Source organism: Protopterus annectens, chromosome 7.part1 (genome assembly GCF_019279795.1).
Source record: "Protopterus annectens isolate FY-2018-M chromosome 7.part1, PAN1.0, whole genome shotgun sequence".
NCBI classification, from domain to species: domain Eukaryota; kingdom Metazoa; phylum Chordata; order Ceratodontiformes; family Protopteridae; genus Protopterus; species Protopterus annectens.
The window spans coordinates 187428944-187450228 of NC_056740.1; the positions used below are offsets into that span (position 1 = coordinate 187428944).

Consider the following 21285-nt stretch of genomic DNA (forward strand, 5'->3'; position numbering starts at 1 on the left):
TTGGGTCTTGGTTTTATTTGGGATTGCGTGATCCATGCAGTCCTGAAGGTGTTCACAGAATGCGTTTATAAAGGATTCTGTGGTCTGGGCCGAATTTGCCACAGGCCCGGGGGCTTTGAAGGATTCCACCTCGGTTTTGAGGAGTGTAAAACTTGCTTTAGAGAAGTTTTTCACTGTGGTTTTCTGGGCAGGGGGTGGGGTCGGGATGTGAATATCCAGTGAGATTAGTTTATGGTCTGATCTTACCAGTGAGGGGTACACTTCTGGTCTGGAGCATAGAGTCTCCATGTTGGTGATGATCAGGTCCAGTATGTTTTCCCCTCTTGTGGGAGTGGTAACAAGTTGTTCCATAGCATTTGAGTTTACAAATTCTAGGAACCTTTGGGCTAGGGTGTTGGAGCTAGAGTAATGCTCCCAGTCTATGTTTGGGTAGTTGAAGTCGCCCAATATAATGGTGTTTGGAGAGACCTTCATATTTTCCAGTGTTCTCAGGAAGGCCGAGTGGAGTTCCTGGGTTTGGGAGGATGGTCTGTAGCAGGCTATAAACTGGAAGGCAGTTTTACCCACTGTTAGTTGCACATGGATAGTCTCTGATGCTTCGTGCTGTGCCACCAACCTGGAGGTGTGGGTATCTTTGACGAATATTGATACTCCCCCTTCTTTTGTGGTTCGGTCCAAGTTTTGGGGCCGAAAAGCATGGTATGAGGTATGACCTGGTAGTGCTGGGGTGCTCTCGGGAGCCTTGAACCAGGTTTCTGTTACTGCACAGATATAGATGTTCTCCATGCTAAGGAGAGTTTCGAGTGCATGCATCTTGAGGTTTAGACTTCTGGTGTTGAGTAGCATTATTCTTAGTTTCTTATCCCTTGTGATACCTATGGAGGTGGGTTTGTCTTTCGAGCCTTGCCTAAAATAGGCACTATGGGGGTAGCAAGAGCCTTTGCCAATATCCGAAAGCCCAGGGGTGATAGGTGCAAGCCGTCCCTAGCGAAGCATAGTGGCTTGTCGAGCATGTCATCCCAGGCTGACAGGCATTGGATCCTCTTTGAATGACACCAATACTTAAGCCAATTGTTGAAAGTGATTATCTTGTCTTCATATTGTGGCATCATTCTTGGTGAGGGTAAGATGCTTCTCAAGGTCAGGGTCATACCGGCCTGGGCTACATGCTAAGAGAGAGCTCCTCTGTCTCTTTTCATGTAGTCCAGGGAGGTACGTCTCAGGTCATTCACACCAGCATGGACAATGACTGAGTCATATATGTACTTGCCTTGGAGTGACCTGAGTGCTTGTGTTATGTGGCGGATCCTAGCACCCGACAGGCAGCTCACCGTGACCTTCTCCTTGTTCAGCCTGGTGAGCGGGACGTCAGTGTGCCTGACGATAGAGTCACCTATTACAAGTGTATCAGGTGTGTTGTTTAGCCTTAAGGGCTGTGACTGTTCGGCACACTGGCTTTGTGAGCTATGTGTTGCATGTGTTTTGTTTGATTACAGAAGCATGCAAAAGGCACCTTTCCTGGTGGATGGTCTCCCCACTAGTGACTCAGGGCAGACCCTTCATTCAGCCCCCTCCGGTAGCCACAGTGACCACAGACACCTCCCTGATAGGGTGGGGGGGCATTATCTGGGCAGGACAGTCCAAGGCACTTGGCAACCTCACGAGTACCATCTGCACATAAATGTCCTAGAGATGAGAGCCGTGCTCCTAGCGTTGCAAGCCCTTCAAGACTCTCTTCCTTCCGGGACCATTGCAATCCAAACAGACAATATGTCAGTAGTGTGGTACATCAACAAACAGGGCGGGACCAAATCTTACCCCTTGTGTCGAGAAGCACTCAGACTGTGGCAGTGGGCGATTTCCTCCCAACATTTTCTAATTGTGACGCACATCCCTGGGAGATCCAACGTCATAGCAGACAGGCTCAGCAGAGCTATCCTCATGCCTCACGAGTGGTCTCTGAATCAGGAAGTTGCGGACCTGATCTTTCGCAAATGGGGACAGCCTTGCTGCGATCCATTCAACAGCAAATGCAGTAACTACTTCTCCCTCCTTCCACTTCCAGGTCACCTACCCAGGGACGCTCTAGTCCACGATTGGCCTCAGGGACTCCTTTATGCATTTCCTCCCTTTCCCCTTATACCAAGACTCATACAGAAAGCAAAGTCGTTGGGTTGCAAAATGATCCTCATTGCCCCCTACTGGCCTTGACAGATTTGGTTTCCGTTCCTACAACTCTATCTTCTCGATCAGCCCTGGACTCTGGACCCGATTCCAGATCTACTGGTTCATCAATCAGGTGGGTTGCATCAGTCCCTTCAGACTCTCCAGCTCACAGCTTGGTTGCTGCACTTCCAACACTAGCCAGGCTCCCTAGCATTTCCCCAACAGTCCGTGAGATTATCGTTTCCTCACATAAGTCCACCACCAGGACTATTTATGCTAGCAAATGAAAACATTTTTCTTATTGGGCTGAGTCTAGGAATGTGGATCCCTTCTCAGCCCCAGTCCATGAGATCCTAGAGTTCCTAGCACAACTATTTCACTCTGGAGCCGCTTCTGCTGCCATTAGGGTGCAATTAGCAGCCATTTCTAACTTTCACATCGGGTTACAGAATTCAAGCATCATGTCTCACAAGCTCTGTAAAGCCTTTTATGAGAGTGGCATCTCTTCTTAGACCTCCAGTGAGAGACCCCCCCCTCCTCCCTGGGACCTTAATCTAGTCCTAACGTCCTTAATTTTGCCTCTTTTTGAACCAGCGGCATCATGCTCCATCAAATTTCTCTCTTGGAAAACACTCTTTCTGGTTGCTATTACTTCAGCCAGACAAGTCTCAGAACTACAGGCACTATGTGTCTGTCCCCCTTATCTGGTTTTTCATAGGGATAGAGTTTCTCTGAGGACAAATCCTTCGTTTCTTCCCAAAGTCTTCTCTGAACATAACTTAAATCAATCTGTAGATCTCCCCGTTTTCTTCCCCAATCATAGCAACAAGGCAGAGTACAAACTTCACCAATTGGACGTGCACAGGCAATTGCGTTTTTACCTTCATAGAACTAAAGAAATAAGAAAATCAGACCAATTGTTTCTGTTTTATGCCTTAAACAAACAAGGTCTCCCGGTTTCCAAGGTTACTTTATCTAGATGGCTATCCCATACTATTTCATTTATTTATCAGTTACGGGATAAGGAATTACCATCTAAACCGAAAGGTCATTCTACTAGGGCATTAGCTACCTCTGTAGCTTTCCAGTCTAGGTTGCAGCTGCTACGTGGGCAAATCCTCATATATTTATTTCTCATTCCAAGGTGGATATGGTCTCCCGGAGCAGAGCTGATTTTGGTTCCACTGTTCTGAAGAGTCTGTTCCACTGAGCCACCCAGGATATTAGGTGCTAGGGACGCTCTCCCAACCAGCAAGAATGAAGGAGAGATAGACAACTTAACATAAAGAAGTTATGTAACTACCATAACGTTCCATGTTAGTTGTCTTCATCTTGCCTTCTTTCTTGCGTCCCGCCCTCCGTCCCCCTGTCCTAGTGGATCAAGAGGAGTCCCTTTTCACTGGCTGAGTATTCTTTGTTTCCTTCTATTGATTTAGAGGATATGGGAGGTATAAGTCAACCAGTTCTTTTGACTGGTTTATTCTCTTATGTCTGGAGTTAGGTATTTCAAACGAGATCTGGGTAGCTATCGCTAGGCATTATGAGATAAGGGGTAGCCTTGAGCCAGTAAACAGCTCTCAAGCTATTGAAGATGGCCGAGTTGGAGCCAAGGATCGGCTCCGATCCCAACCAGCAAGAAAGAAGGCGAGATGAAGACAACTAACATGGAACATTATGGTAGGTACATAACTTCTTTTTTTTTTTGCTTCATATAGAATGTGTTGCCAAATAAAAAGGGTGGTGTAGAGACATAACAATAAGCCAGAATCAGATTTGGTAGCTGGGTGTGGATTACAGATGTTTGCTACTGAGGTTGCCTTTGGGTTGCAACAGTTACTGGCAGAATGCATTAAAATCTTTTTGGGACTATTATGTTGTTAGCTTTTTAGTTGATCAGGATCAATGTAATAAACCGAGAAATATCAGTTGACAATTAATTGTAAGGTGTTTTGCATATTAATTCAATGATTATGTACATAATTTGGAATGGGTATCTTGATGTCAGTGAAATTAAGATAGATGTTGAAGTGGTAGCACTACCTGGCTTTCTTGCAAATGGACAGTAGTACAGAATGCCTGGCACCTTGAAAAGTTCTATCATTAGGCCCTTGAAGAGAGCTTTAATAATGCCTCATCTGAAGTACTGCTTTCAATTTGGAAGCCGTATATGAAGAAGGATAGGAAGTTGTCTGAAGATTAAAGCAGATGATGAAGGCTATGTGCTGTTACATAACTACTTCCTGTAGTATGTGGTTTGATTCTGTCCGCCGCCATTTGCCTACTGTGTGTCTCTAATAAATTCACTTAACCAGACAGTGCTTCTGGGCTGAGCCTAAAAAAGACCATGTGGATCAGTGCTATACCCCAGACAACAAATACAAGCAGTAAATAAATAAACAAGTCTATGTATGTATGTATGAATGCAAAGGTCTCGAGAAAGACTTCACTTGCTGAGGGAACTGAAGAAATTGTAATATGAGGAGTGGATACAGGAGCTTATTTATTGATTTTTTTTGTTGTACAGAAGATGGAAAAGGCATGATATGAACACATGAATTATCAGTGAATATTGAGATGTCTTGAATTTTTTGCCCTCCAGATTCTCTGCAGTACATCTAGCTTTGTGTGTGTGTGTGTGTGTGTGTGTGTGTGTGTGTGTGTGTGTGTGTGTGTGTGTGTGTGTGTGTGTGTGTGTGTGTGTGTGTGTGTGTGTGTGTGTGTGTGTGTGTGTGTGTGTGTGTGTGTGTGTGTGTCAAATTGTAGCTTTCATTACCAGGGGGATCCCAATCATCATCATCAACACCGTTTCCCATTTTTCTACATGGGGTCAGGGTATCACATCAGCTGTCAGCACTTCCCTGAATTCAGTGCTACTCTCCGCCTTCTTTCACTGAAATTCCTGACTGTCATGTCTTCTCTTGCACAGTCCATCTATTTCTTGGTCAGATGCCTTTGTTTCCTCTTGCCTTCTTCCTGTCTCTCCCAAATCTTCTTCACCATATTGTATTCTGCTTACCTGCACGTGCAACCAAGCCACCATAATATATCCTCTCTGAGCTTCTCTGCAATTGGGACTATTTTGCCTTCTAATCTGATGTCTTCATTTCTTCAGCTAGTCCCATAGTGCGCATCCTTCCTCCAGTCTCAAGAAGTTCATTTCCATCACCTCAGGATTCCTCAGCTGCTTTGATTTCACTGCCCAGGTTTTGTGCTACACAGAAGCACAGGTCACACACTGTTTTGCACACCTTAATTTTCAACTTCTTTGGCACTCTTCTGTCACACACTATCCCTTACACTCTGTGCCAGAGATGGCTGCAGCACCTCTTATTCTATGTTTGACTTCCTCATTCAGATGTCTCCCCAGCCATCCCTCCCAGATACTTGAAGTGATAAATTGTTCCACTATTGTTTCCCTATTTTCCCTTCTATTTCAATTTGCAGTTCTTCTGATTTTCTTTCTTTGCTGACATGACAACTGTCTTGTCTCTTTTCTGTTTCTTCCTATGTGCCTTCAATTTTGCATTCCAGTCCCCTATCATTTGAGGAAGTTCCTATTCAGAGTATGCCTGTAGTGCCACATTGTTTACATAGAACAAATTTCTTGATCTGCCCCCTCTGACCAATTTGCTATTGTAGTCCACCACCAGTATGAACAGCAGTGGGCTCATACCTGTACCCTGATGCACACCCATTCCCATTGGTAACCTGTCTGTGATTCCAGTGTACGTATATGTGTCATTGGGTCCTTGTACATTACCTGCACTAGTTCTGCCAATGTTTCCAGGACTTTGAACCATTGCAGGATTGCCCAAATCATCTTTCTTGGGACCTGGTTATATGCTTTCTAGGAATGTCTAGTTGTAGTCCTTTCTCATCTCTAGCTTCTTCTTTCATGTCTCACTACAAACATCAGGTCAGTTGTACTACATTCTGATCTGAATCCAAATTGCTCATTCCCATCTTACGTTCAACTACTCTGAGTATTCATTTATCCATCACTCATTCCAACACTTTCATGCAGTGTGACAGGAATGTGATGCTTCTATACTGCCAACAGTTGAGAATGTCCCCTTTGCTCTTGTTCACTGACATTAGAATGTTTATTCTCCAGTAATCTGAGATACATTTTTCTATCTATACCATAGTGGGTACTCTCAGGAGATTTCTCCCATAACTCACCCATCATCTTTACCATATCTGCCATGACTTCATCTGAGCATGCTGCTTTCCTTGACTTCATTTTCCTTAGTGCTTTTTAAAATTCTAATAAAGTGGTGAGCTTTTCTTCCTTTTTTATCATAGACTATACATGAAGCAATACAGCTGCTGTGGGGTTTCCTTCATTCAGAAGTTATAGAAGTACTCCTTCCATCTGCCTTTGATAGCTGATGGACTGATGAGCAAATCATTGCTTACAGTCCTCATCAATGGAATTTGAGGATTATCTTCTTTATCTTTCTGTCTTTGCCTTACAGTCTTACTATTTTCTTTTTCAGATGCACCCACTTACTTGTGTCTAGGCTCTGGTGGTGGGCATGTACTAGGTTTGTTGAATGGAAATTATTTACTTACCACAAGTGGCATAATCCTTCAGGCATCCCTGCCTATTTAGGTTCACAGGTGAGTACTAGGCTAGCTACCCTTGCAGGCCAGTTTTTAGCCTATCCAATTTCCCTTTTGGTGCACAAATTAACCTATCTCATATGTTGTTAGATTGGCTTTACCTTAATCAAATGGATAAGCAACAATTCCCTGTCAACAAATATTCTGCTTCCTCTTATACTTGAACTGCTTTATTCCACATTGTTCTCATGCATTCTTGAGTTTCATATTCCACAATTTCCTCAGAAAGATCATTCCAAGCATCAAGTATCTTCTCCTTGAAAGAAAAAAAAAAGAATTTATATAAAATTGTCTTCATGACATTTCAAATTGTGCCCCTTGTTTCTAAACAATTTTGCCTCTGAAAAGGTAATGCCCCTTTAGGCTTTGTTAATTTCGTTGGTGTTATCTTGATTAGCAATTCAGGGAAATCCAAGTGATATGTCTCGCATGCTTTTCAAATTGTGCTGTCTTAAGATTTTTTTTTAATAGGCTACTACTGAACTCTGTAATTTCCTTTATACATTTAAGATGAGATTTGATCATTTTCATTCTCTTGAAGGTATATCCATTATGTTTCTTTAGTCTCTGACAATGAAACTTCTGATTCAGATCCTGCATCATTTTTCACAGCCTTTTTTTCAAGATGCCGCCACCTTACCTACTTGCAGAACTATATATGGTATTCCCTACAGAGTTTTACAATGTGCCAGTGAAGAGGGATAGACTTCCAGTTTTCTAACAATTACTTTTGTTTCTATTCAAGCCACCTAGACTACTTCATTTTCTTAACACTATTTTGTTATTCAAAGTCCACCAGCCACGATACGAAACCAAGCAGCTATTTATTCCAAAATGATAATTGCAAAGTTAAAATGAACCAGTGGACTTTGTAAGGTAAAAATAAAACAAACAGTACATTTTTTAAGACAACCAGATAAGCGCTCTCTTCTATAATTTGATTAGACTTCATCAGATAGTGAGATGATGTAATTTGAGCATTTAATAAGTGTAAATCACGTGTCATCTCCCAGGCCCATGTTTATACTTATCAAGGGTATCAGAACTTGTCAGAGATTTGGGATGCATGGCTAGGCTTAAAAAAGGCCCTTGTGGTCATTAGCTTAATAAACACCTATGAACCTATGAACTTATTTCAAAGTGTTAAAGAAACATTGTTTCTAAAACCCATGCAAGTATACTTAATCAAGTTTAAGATTTAAAATAACAGCAGCTATCTTGAAAATCATATATTTCCTAATAATACATTTAAAAGCCTTACTATGCCAAAATTAAACTCTGTCATACACATTCAAAAATATATATCTTTGTTGGTTAAAAAGTCTAAGTTGCCAAACATATTCCAAAGAGTCCGATGGTGAAACTTGATGTTACAGTAAACAACAAAATACCATCACGGAATCCATAATCATACCAAAGAAATACGAGGAAATCCAACAATAAGGGCACATCCAACAAAAATCGGCAGTAGATACATCAGATGACTCAGGTACTTGTAAAATAAATTGTAAAATAATTTCAAATGTGTCAAATGATTTTAAAAGTGTGGAGAAGTGAATGGTATTAGAAAGTCAGACTTTTAGCAAATTGAGTGCATCTCTTTGTTTAGGTAGAACAAGTAAAACATTTTTCATTTTTACTTTTGCATTTTCGTGTATTCATATTCGAGTTGTTTTAGTGAAAAAGCTTTAAAGCATTTATCTTGCTTTATGGTTACTTCTATATTAAATGTTCCTGGAATCTGCTTGAAATTCTTACACATTTGTTGTAATGGAGACATGTAACTTGGTCTTCAGCTGTACTGAAACACAGGACACTACACAAGTGTTGGTCCAGAATAGGAATAGTGTTTCCTTCAACATTGTTTATACTTCCTTGTAGATCTGTGAGGTGACAGGGTATACTCTTGTTGTTGTTCTTTCTTTTCTCCTATGTGTTTTCTTTTTTTTTAGGACAGATAGGTAAATAGATATTTAAACAGCTAGACACTACACTGGTAGCTTCAGGTAGACAGAAAAGAGATAGACTTTTCCCACGTAGTTTGGCTTTTTTATTTAAATAGGTAAATAGACAGACCAAGAGACAGATAGTTTGACAGTTGACAGATAGATAGGGAAACAGGTAATTAATTCTGTTAATAAAGGGGGATGCCACCTCATCAACACCCCTGCATCTACTATTTTGTTTTATTTTTTTGAAAGATTGAGATTGGGGTGTGTATTGTGGTGCCATTCACTTTTACAAATGAAATTAGTGAAAAAGTATAACAGTTATGCACGTCTGATATATTCTGTTGTGTTTAGCTGCCTGGAAGTAACTCATTCAATCTCTGTACCTCTCAAAGTGACTTGGCAGCTTCAAACTATTATGCCAGCATAACATTCTGACAGCTTCAAACATTACTGGTGTTTTCCATTATCACCTGTTCTTCCATAACACCATTATAGTAAAGTACTTTTCCACACTGAAACCAGTTATATATATATATTTTTTTCCACTTTGTTTCTTTAGATTGCTATATCCTAAGAGAAAACATGTTGCACCAAGAAGTACTGTAATGCAGCTGTCAACAGGGCAAGCTGAAGTGCAAAGAAAGATTGATTGTTGGATGACCTTTGAGGAATATGCACGCTTCATGAGGTATTTATTTGTTCATGCAACTCTTAGAACATATTTGTACTTGAATGATAACTGCTTTTTTATGTTACTGTGTCTTTCCCCCACCGGGCTGCTTCCATTTATTCTTGGTGTTTTGAATTACTGCTATACCAGTTTACATGTATGGAAAGGGAGTAAGCAATTATAGGTATAATCTCAACAGCATTTTATGGGGATGACATGATGTTTGCTTGTCTTTTACAATCTGCAGTGTGTATTTTGTCCTATCTTTTTGGGGAGTGAGCAGTGACAAATTCTGGGTACCATTTTTGGCTCTCACATTTTAATTAGCTGGGTTGCAGGAGTGCTAAACTTCATCTAGTGTGTAAAGCTGAGCATTGTTACCAGTGTTGGTGGTGGCTTTGTCACAAACCAAGTGTATATCAGTTCATCGCAAAACAAACTTAATCAGGTCTCATGCAATTGACCCTAACCTATTTACATAGATTGAAAATTAAAACAGAGTGTTGCTTAGTATTCCTTATGATTTTAATTAAATCATTTTAACTTATTGGTTGTTAAAAACATAGATCCATTTGCCATTTTTAGTGTAACCACATCCCAGTAATTTGGGCAATACTGCATCTAATGTGGATTGAAATCTTGGCAAAAAGAATCCTCTTACTCACTATCTAATTGCAGAAAAGTATGGCACAGGTTGTGGTCTGTATTTGGGGGAATTAGATGCACTTTTTTATTTTCAGGTTGCAATGAGTGATATAGTAGCTGCATTAGGTGAATTGATAAAATAACTGTTCCCTTTTCTTTTTGAGCACTCAGTTGTAGTACACATGTCAGGGAAAGTCAGAGAAAATCCTGAATAGAAGGCTGGTTGCATTTCTGAGGACAACAATATTCAAGACATCAACAAACTTGTTCTTGGCCAGAAGGAGCTGTTGTCAAACTTGAATCAGTTTTCTGACTGAGTTACAAGTGAACTTAACAGGAGAGTAGCAGTAGACACAGTCTGCATGGACTTCAACAATTACTTTCACTCTGTTCCATTTAGGAGGCTGAGGGAAGAACTGGAGGGGTTGAGAGTATGCCCAAGACTGGCTAACTAGATAGCTATGTTATTGAATGCTAAGACACATAGTATTGTGGTGAGAGGGATAATATTTGAAATTGGGGAAGTGACTAGTGGAGTACCATAAGAGTCTGTCTTAGATCCTGTACTCTTTAGTATGTTTGTCTAATTTATCTGGGGAAATAGAGAAGAGGCTCATCCTGTTTGCTGCTAACATAAAGACTGCTGCAGAAGTGGAAAATAGGGGAAAATTAATGAAGAATTTGGAAATGCTGAAGTAGTAGGCAGAAAGGTGCCAGTTGAAGTTTGCTGTAAACAAAGTGATACACTTGGACCACAACAGCCTGAAAGTATCAAGTGGGAGGAGTAGAACTGCTTGCATTACAGTAGGACAAGGATCTAAAGGTGTACATTGCACTCGGATTTGAATACCAGCAACAAACAGAATCCTGGGGTGTGTTCATGAGGGATATATTTCACAGGGAAAGTGGTAATTTTCCACTCTAGAAGATCTTAGTCAAATCACACCTTGAGTATTTTGTGCAGGTCTGGAGGCCATATAAGGAAAATGATAGCAAGCAGCTAGAAGGTTCATAGGTTAGTACTAGGCTATCGGCCCTAGGGCCTATAGAAGCCTAGCCATAACAATTCCCTGGCTATTTCTTACCACACTATTTACTTCCCTGGACCCCTGTCTAGCAGGGCGACTGACGTGATCCCTGGGGTGAATTTCCTTTCTCCCATCCAGTCATCAAGGTTCCTTTTGAAGAGGACCAAAGAGGTGCTCTGTTTGACATGTATGGGCAGTCTAGTCCAGAGTCTGGGGAGTCTCTGGGTCAGGAACCTATCCCGTCAGCATGTTTTGTTTATTGTGATGACAAGGTTTAGATCCCTGGAGCGTGTGGCTCTGAGGGATTGGGATTTCTTTAAGTGTAGCATGTCCAACAGCTCTGGGTTTGACATGGCCTTGTATGTTAAGCAGAGATCGCCTCGGAGTAGACGATATGTGACAGAGTATAGCTGGAGTTTTTTAAGGCGGTCAGCATAGGGCATCTACTTTAGGCCTGTGATTCTTTTAGTGAGGTATTTCTGTGGCCTTTCTAGTTGTTGCAGTTGTCTTGAGAGGTACATACCAAATGGGGCGTTGTATTCTATAATGGGTCTAATGAGGGATGACTACAGTGGGACAATGACCTCCTTTTTTCTGGATGAAAAGCCCTTAGTGATGAGGTGTGCCACATAGAAGGATTTCCTGACTGTTGTGGCGATGTGGTTATTGAAGGTGAGACCACTGTCCACCTGTGTCCCTAAGTCTCTTATCACACTTTCAGTGTTTAGTGTACTGGCACCTATGTGGTAATTCATGGTTACATGTTTTTTCCCAAAGAGGATAACTATACATTTCTTGGCATTGAGCTTGAGCCCATGGCTCTGGCACCAAGCATCTGTTTCTCTAAGGCCCTTTTGTAGAGTATCGACATCATTTGGGGATTCAATAATGGCTCCCAGTTTGCAGTCATCTGCAAACTTTGTTAGCCAGAGTCCCTTAGTGTTGGCCTGTACTTCAGAGAAGTAGATGCCAAACAAGAGAGGTCCCAGGACTGAACCCTGAGGTACTCCACTTGTCACTTGTCTGGAGCTGGATTTGTAGTCGGCTACTTTTACAGTGTGGGTTGTGTCAGTAAGCCAGTTGGCCACCCATCGAGTGACGTAGGGAATAAGAAATTCAGATGAAAGTCACCATAAAGATAGGCAAGATAAAGGAGAAGGAAAATAACCAAAGGCTAAAGAAGCTAAGCTCTTCCCACTTAAAACCAGATGAGTCGGGGGAGATGATAATGGTGTAAAAGATCATGTCAAGGAAATGTGAATGGGTCATTCTGAACAGGAGGTGCAAAAGGGAGAAGGAAGGGACACAAGCAGCAGATTTTAGGGACTCACTACACCCTAGATCTGCAAAAGTATTTTTTTTTTTTTTTTTTTTTTTGCAAAGAGAGTTTTGGACTCATAGAATGGACTACCAGAATAGAAGGCACTAGAGAAATGAAAAAAAGTGTAAGGAAGAAGGCAGGGAAGGAGGTGAAGTAGATAGACTCATTGTCTATTCAATGCCATCAAGCAAATGTAGTGATAGATGGTGCTGAAGGACACTAGAAGGATGAGGAGGGGGAAATGGCTGATAAGGGTTATTACTCTCAATATCATTTCCTTTTCTAGGTAAAATTTGGAAAATGTGATGTGGCTCAGAACTAAGCTTTTTATAGGAAGTGGTTTCTTTTAAGCACTTATGATCCAGTAATTGTGAAAAATCCTACATATGGGACTTAGAGTAAGGACTGAGTATTTCTGTTTGTGCAAACTTTGATACACAGGTCTTTTCTGGAAAACATATCAACTAATGGTATTAAGGTTAACTTTTATTAAAAAATATTTGTTATGTTGATTAATGTGTGTAGTTAGTATGATGTGTTTATATTACTTTAAGCGAGTGGTGCAAGGAGTACTTCTAACTTTACCAATGAAAAAGAAGCTAACTATAAAAACACCCCAAAAGAGTTATAAACAGCTATGAACTCTGAACAAATAGTAAAACATAAAACTTTATTCAAATTATAGAACGTATAAAGGATAAGAACTTTTGTTTCATTCATACAAAATTTCATCAGATAAAGAATACACATACCATCTGTATTTAAAAAGACTAATAAAACACACAATCACACAACACCGGTTCTTTTAAAGTGACATTACAGCCAATTACCTAAAATACCTAGATATATCACAATATATTATAATATATCACACATACATCCATTCGACCCAGCCCTTGAAACTATTAGCTATCAGGTATACATAAACCATAATAGTGCCTCCCTCATCACCAATATAGTAATGCTTGAATGAGAATTTTGTTTTATATTTAGAAACCATTTTCTTCTAATTTTAAGTTATATTTATGTTATTTGGATTATATTTTTATTTTGTGGAAAGGAGATAGGGCCAATAGCTTCCTATTCCTGGATTTATATTAATGCAACAACTGCATTTTTAAGATATACCCATTCTACTGACAATGATAGTATTGCTTATTGGATGTGTTGCTTGCTAAGGATCGGATTAGTAATACTTATATTTTAAAGATCTTTCATAAACCTACATACTCCAACACTTTTTTACATTTTGACAGTTCACACACCTATTCCCAAAAAGGAGCTGTCATTAAAGGACAGCTAGTCCAAGCTGTCTGAATGATTACTAGGAGTACGGATTTTGTGAGGGAATGTGAAGGGCTCTTTAATATGTTTAGCAAAAGGGGTTATCCCCCAGTTATGATAGAAGAGCTTATAAAGGAAGTTAGTATTAAAAGGGAAAAGGGCATTTTGTCTCCTTATTGCAACAACGACTCCGCCATTGTTATACATGCCTCTGATTTGATGATCATTTCAAGGCCAGAATGAGATGTTTCCTCCTTTATAAATGCATTTATCACAGTGTTTAGGATTGATAGTTGGTTAATGTGTGGTATTTTGAATAAGAATTGGAATATTGTCAAGGAGGATAATAGTATAGGAGAAAAGCTGGGGTCTAGGCCTACTATGGTGTTTAAACAGGGTACTAACTTGAAAGCCATCATGGAAAGAGCCCCAGAACGCAAACATGGGGGTAAATTAAGAAGGTGTGGGAGGCGTAAATATTGACAATATATTATAGCGGGTGAACAAATAAAAGTTTTGGGGAGAACCATTGTTGTTAAGAACAAATGTAACTGTGAGAATACAGGTTTGATGTATTTAGCCCAATGTCAATTATGTCAATGTTTTTATGTGGGAAAAATGGAGTGTAAGCTTCAGGAATGGATATATGAACACACTTATGATATCCGTAAAAAAGAGATACCAATGCCTTACCTAGGCATATTATTGAGTTTGAGGATCATTTCTTTCAATATTTTTTGTACTGAAGAAAGTTGTTCCAAATGCATGGGGGTGGGACCCTGGAAGACTATTTTAGAAAGAAGGAGCTATTTTGGAAAGTGTTTTTAAATTCATATTGTTGGCTGGGTTTACGACAGCCGCTATACTAAAGTTTAAAGCTTTAAATAGGTAAGCATGTATATATATATATATATATATATATATATATATATATATATATATATATATTTACTGATTTTTTTTTTTTGGTTCAATGATGGTATTTTCCTTATGCTTTTCTATGGTGATGTATTTATATATTTTTGTAATTATTCATTTAATATATTTATTTTATATATATATATATATATATATATATATATATATATATACATATATATATATATATATATATATATATATATAGATATATATATATATATATATATATATATATATATATATATATATATGGATCTACTTCACAATGCCGAAATTTCAGAATGCCGACATCCGGAATCTCAACATTGTAAGTAGACCATGAAAAAGGAAAATAAAATTTCCTTTCAACTGCTAGTAGGGGGGCTATGCCCCCTGCACCATGGGGCTCCCCCACCCCACCCCCATAACTTTAATATACCAACTCCGAGATCGCACTACAGTGCAGGAATGGAAATCTTTCCATTCTGCACTATAGTGAGACGCCGGTTCCACATTGTCGGCACTCCAAATGTCACTCCTATGGTGTTGGCCATATGGTTGTCGGCATTCTGGACTGTCGGCAATGTCAGGTAGACATATATATATATATATATATATATATATATATATATATATATATATATATATATATATTTTTTTTTTATGTTAAATGCACTATTATGGTTTACTTATTTATTTTTCACCTGATGGCTAATCGTTTCAAGCGCTGGGTCAGATGGATGTATGTGTGATATATTATGATATATTGTGATATATCTAGATATTTTAGGTAATTGGCTATAATGTCACTTTAACAGCGTTGTGTGATCACATGTTTTATTAGTCTTTTTAAATACAGATGGTATGCTTACTTGTTTTTGGGACTGCAGGAAGACTAGTCTGTCTGTGCACTTCTTAGTGGAATACGTGCATTATGGTGCTGCTTTTCTGATGGTGGTTTCTATGCATGCTTTGTTGCAAAACTGACATGCAGCAACTGAATATCACACTGACTGGCCTGTCAGACATTTTTATTGTATTAATTTGAAATTGCTTAGTGGGAGTAATACACTAATCCACTAGGTACCTATTTTTGACATCAGTAGCGTATGATGAGGAAATGGTTGGATGGTGCACAGCAACAGTTATCCCACTCCACAAAGGGGGAGCCACCACTGATCCCGGGGAACTATCACCCTATTAAGGTCAGTAAGGCCATGGAAAGTATCATCACGGAACTCATAAACAAAGACATTGGTAGCCTCCAAACTCTGGACCCCACTCAGTTCGGGTTTGTGAAAGACAGATTATGCTTCTGAACCTGATCGACTTCTTTGAGGCAATCACCAAAGCTGTAGACGAGGGTAAGTTGGTTCACACAGCCTATCTTGACCTCGCCAAGGCTTTCAACACCATCCCCCATTCTGGAATTATAGCTAAACTCACTAAACTAGGTATAAATCCCTACATCACAAGATGGGTTGCCAGCTGTCTCACTGACAGAACCCACACTGTGAAAGTTGCAGACTCCAAATCTGACTTCAAACCAGTGACAAGTGGAGTACCACAGGGTTCAGTCATGGGACCTCTCCTGTTTGGTATCTACTTCTCTGAAGTACAGGCTAACACAGAAGGCCTTTGGCTAATGAAGCTAACAGATGACTGCAAACTAGGAGCCATAGTTGAGTCCACAAATGATGTGGCCATCCTACAGAAGGGCCTTACTAAGACAGATGCCTGGTGTCAGAGCCATGGCCTCAAGCTCAATGCCAAAAAGTGCATTGTCATCCCCTTTGGTAAAAACTCTGTACCCATGAACTACCACATAGACATCAGTCTACTTAAGGCTGAATGTGTGATAAGAGACCTTGGGACCCAGGTGGACAGTAGTCTTTCCTTTGATAATCACATCACCACAATTGTCAGGAAATCCTTCTGCGTGGCACACCTCATCACAACAGGGTTCTCATCCAGGAAAAAAGAGGTCATTGTTCCCCTCTACTCGATACTCATTAGACCCATTATAGAGAACAACTCCCCTTTTGGAATGTACCTCACAAGACATCTGCAGCAGCTGGAAAGGCCACAGAAGTACCTCACAAAGAGGATTACTGGCCTCAAACAGATGCCCTAAACTGACCGTCTCAGAAAACTCCAGCTTTACTCCGTAGCATATCGCCTACTTCGAGGTGATCTCTGCCTAACAAACCCAGAGCTGTTGGACATGCTACATCTAAAGAAACCCCAATCCCTCCGAGCTACACGCTCTAGGGACCTAAACCTTGTCACCACAATAAACAGGACATGCTAGAGGGATAGATTCTTGTCCCAGAGACTTCCATACTCTGGAACAAACTACCCATCTATGTCAAGCAAAGTTCCTCATTAGCACTGTTCAAGAAAAATCTTGATGAATGGATGGGAAATAGGAAATACACCCCAGGGATCACGTCTGTGGCTCTGCTCGACAGGGGCACAGGAAAATAACTTTCTTGGGTGGCGTAAGCCAAGGGAACCTTGTTGGCTAGGCTTACTTAGGCCCTTGGGCCAATAGCCTAGTACCTACCTCTGAACCTATAAGTATCAGTAACATAGCTAGGGCAGGACTAAGGGGCCAACTGCTCCAGGTGCACATTGTTAGGGGGCATGGATTGGCCATCCAATCCATAATCTCATAATCTCAATTCTCTATCACTCTTTAGTGCAAGACTAGGTTTTAAAAGCTGGTATTGTATTTGTAGTCAAACCTGAGTGCTTGTTCGGGGCATAAACTGTAGAAGTTGCTTGCTATATTTCTAGCAAGTAGTTTGTTACATTTGAATGGATAATACATTTACTTCTTTCTCTCTGTCTTTTTTTTTTTTTTTTTTTTTTTTTTTTTTACTAAAATCTGAGTGTCATAGTGACCCATGCATGGTATACACTTTAGCAACTGCTTGCTACAGTTTAAAAGAAAAAAGATGTTTTTTAATAAAATAGAGGAAGGAGTCAGTAGGAGGGTACAGAAAAATAAGATCTGATTGGCTGGAACAGGAGGAAGGAAAGTGTGTCATGTATCTGGTTGTTGTTTTTTTTTTCTTTTTTTGCTCTTCGCTACTTGAGGGGTTGAGGGGGAGGGGAGATGGGGAGTTAGGCATGCAGATTGGGTAGTAGGACACCAGACAACTGGCATCCTGCAGTTTTGTAGATTTCCTTTTTTTTGGGGGGGGAGCACTAGTTTCTCCTACCAGCACAAGGTGTTAGTTGAGCCAGCTACACTTCTGTTTGACATTGTCCAGTATATGGGGGAATATGAATATGAAGCTATGAAGTACATTATGTAAAGTAGTTAGGAGTACAGTACACTATAGTAAACCTTCAAGAGCAGCACAAAAAACATAAAAAAATAGAGAGAACAAAGTGTGGTTTGCAAAGAATGACATGATAATTAGTTACATTTACATATAAAAGAAATTAAACAATGCATATTATATTGTTTATATTCATTTAGATGAGACATAGGAAAAAAGTACTGTTTATGTTTAATAAGTACTAAGGAAGTAACAACAATAAAGTGTTGCATTATTTTTTTAGAAAATTGAAACGGAAGATACGCTATCATTCAGTCCACGCAGATCCAAATGCTTTCTGGCCTGGGTATCTTCAGGACAAGTTGTGTATTTACCTGCAGAATGTGAAACAGACAGGAAAAGGAACTGTCTTCAGTTATATTGACCATAAACCAAGGACTGATCTTGGTATTTCAAGCTGGCCAGTCAGTGATCTGGGTTACGTGACAAGTGGAGATATTGAGATGAAAAAGGAATACTACCTAAAATTTTCAGAGGGGGAAGCACCTGAATTTTTGTCTTCTGTATTCCTTTAAAATGATGTGGGAAGTAAACCTGAGTAAATTTTGCTTAGGCGGTAGGGTTTGCTCTGGCATGAATTACATTAAACAGACAATTTCATGCTTATGCATAATTGAGGCTACTTTGTTTGGGAATGTTTTTGGTTGTGTGATCATGTTTGCTTTGGTTTTCTATTTAAATCATCATTCTTTTAGTTTGACTGTTAAATCATATAAGTATTTACTCTACAGCAGTTTCTAAAACCTCAACCTGTTAACAAATGACTGTTATGGTCAACAGTCAAAAATGTTCTACTTTTGGAAACATTTTTTCCTGGTTCAACCTGAAATACATTGTTTCATTATACCACAACCCACTGTACATGGTTATTAAAATTCTTCAGTGGTTCAAATCACATGAAAGCAGACTGTCTGATTTGTCCATTTGTAAATTATAATCATTGCAATATGCTGCATTTTATAAATTAATGTGAACATATATTGATGTTCATCATATTGATCACTACTACAGAAGCCTAAAATATACAGGTTATATCCTGTTAAGGCTATAACAGATGGCCAGCTTCTAAATCTTCAGGGCACCTTCCACATGCCAAAACCATTAGACAGCTCGAGCTGAGCTGGCTAAAAGACAGGTGTGGGTGCCAAGTCCTTCAGAGCTTTCCTACTGCCAAAAATAATGCTCCTCTGCAGGATTTTGAGGGTCAATGGTTGGCAAACACGGTTCCTTTGCTGAGTAGGTAGGTTTCCTCTGCAAATAAAACCTTTCACATTTACTTTTATATTGTTTAAAATTGCTTTCATGTTAAGGAAAGTGTTTTGTAGCTGGAAAATGTGTTTTTGTTGACTATCATGTGACTTGTGTACTTGTAAACAGGAGAACACTTTTGTTGCTGTCAGTTTAAAAGTTGTTAAAACCTATTTAAAACTAGTTTTTCTGCAGAGAATCTGTACTTATTTTTTTATTTGAGGCTTCCAGCATATAGTAATTGCTTTTTACTATGTTTTGACTGGGAAACACTTACTTTCAGGTACTTTCTTTTTTACCGGCTTGTGCTGCTTAGCTTCCATAGGAAAGAAACACTATTTTCGGCTTGACTACGGAACACACTACCAATTCTTTGGTCAGTCCTTCTTCCAATCACAGAAAGAAAAAGTAAACTAGAATACCATTCGTCACCACAGCAGACTATCAGTTTGCCTCAGCCACAGGTGGGTGACTCTGCTGTGGCCAAAGCTGGTTCCTCAGACTCATATTTTCCCCTGGATCACTCTGGTGTTGTCCATACAGCCACTATGGACCAGGGGTTAACCACAACCTCTGCAGCTGTTGGGGTCCCCTCAGTGGGCAAGGGAGAGCCACTTCTGTCAGTCTTGAGAGAAGAAGCAGGGAAAGTGGTCTTTTGTAGCCAGAATGTTGTTCCCATCATTGGGGAAATCTTGCTGCCATTAATAAACCTATTTGTACCAAATTCCCTGTCTAAAAGAAACAGAAAACTAAACATGTATCTTCTCCTGCACCAGCTCCTGTTGGCAGGAGTAGTTTATTAGGACTGGCCCAGGGTCTTGTACAGGCTATTGCCCCAACTGATGAGGTGGTTTCTGGTGAAAGATAAAGGGATTCCTAATTTTCTGAAGAAATTCAAGATTCTTATTCTGTAGAGGAATATGATGGGTCAGTTGCAGGTTTTCCTCCTCCGATTTCTGATTCAGACTCACCTAAATCTCCCTGTAAGACATTTTCTTTCTCCGAGATGTTACATCTGGAATTCCCAGAACCATCACCCACCCCAGTGCTGTCAGCATTGGAGGATGTTTTTGTCATAGAGTGTGGTTATCTAACAGACAGCCTGCTGCACCTAGGAAAGCAGATAGATTTTACAAAGTTCCTAAGTCTTTCAAGTTTTTTGCACTCATCCCAGACTTGGCCCAGCAGCTAGAGCTTTACTTAATCCAGTTCTTGCCAGACATTTTGTCAATTTTAATCCTTCTCCTTCAGACAAGGATGGTAAAGTATTGATTGGGGAAAAGTGTATACTTCTGCAACTTTAATTTTTAGAATTTTATATTGTCAGGCTTATATGTTAAAGTGTTTTTTTCTGAATAATTTTGAGAATATGAGGACTGTCTTATCTGGCATTTCCCCTTGTGAGAAAAAAAATCTGCTTTTTTTCTCATTTCTCATGTCACACTAAGAACTGTTTAAACTGTGTGTTTGATTCTGTAGATACTGCATCCAATGCTGTTGCCACTGGTACTTTGTTAAGGAGGTTTGCCTAGTTCTGCATTCATAGAACCTCCCAGCTGATGTACAAAATATGAGATTTGAAATTCTCCCATAAATAGAAAATTAGTGTTTGGACCCTCTGCTGCAGAAGTTATGAAAATGTGATGAGAGAGGCAAGGCTGATTCAGAGAATCTCTCAAGATTTTTCAGCCTTCCTTCTCCAAATTTTCCAAGGGATGTTTTACTCCCTTGTCCAGTACTGACCAGAAACAAAATAAACAGACTTAGCAGAATGCTGGTTAATCAGTTATTTAAGAAACTATGACAGGGAGCTTCCAAAAAGAAAGCAGGACCCCCCCCCCAAAGAGCAAAGGACAGTCAAATAAGGCAGAATGACTATTTAAGGGATCTTGTCCATCCCACCCTACTCTGGCAGTCCCTCATCCTCCCCACACCACCTTGGCAGTCCTTTATACCATCCAGAAAGTCTGAATTACCATTTCTATCTTTGGTAACAGATTGTTGCAGACAAATGGGTTGTGAAACTGATTCAACAAGGCTACACATGACAGTGAAAATAAATTCCTCCTTTCTAGGCAATTCCTTCACATCTGCC

The 21285-nt window shown here is 39.8% G+C and overlaps 1 protein-coding gene across 2 annotated transcripts in view; it reads left to right on the forward strand.

The window, feature by feature from the left end:
- EFCAB12 (EF-hand calcium binding domain 12) overlaps positions 1-18839 on the forward strand; it is a 1195865-nt gene extending 1177026 nt beyond the window's left edge. For both annotated transcript variants that reach the window (XM_044078632.1, XM_044078631.1), the window contains exons 8-9: positions 9304-9432; positions 18166-18839. In XM_044078632.1, coding sequence (XP_043934567.1) covers positions 9304-9432; positions 18166-18457 — 421 coding nt within the window. In that variant the 3' untranslated portion in view covers positions 18458-18839. The remainder of the gene's footprint in view (positions 1-9303; positions 9433-18165) is intronic.
- Positions 18840-21285: the final 2446 nt, after the last annotated feature.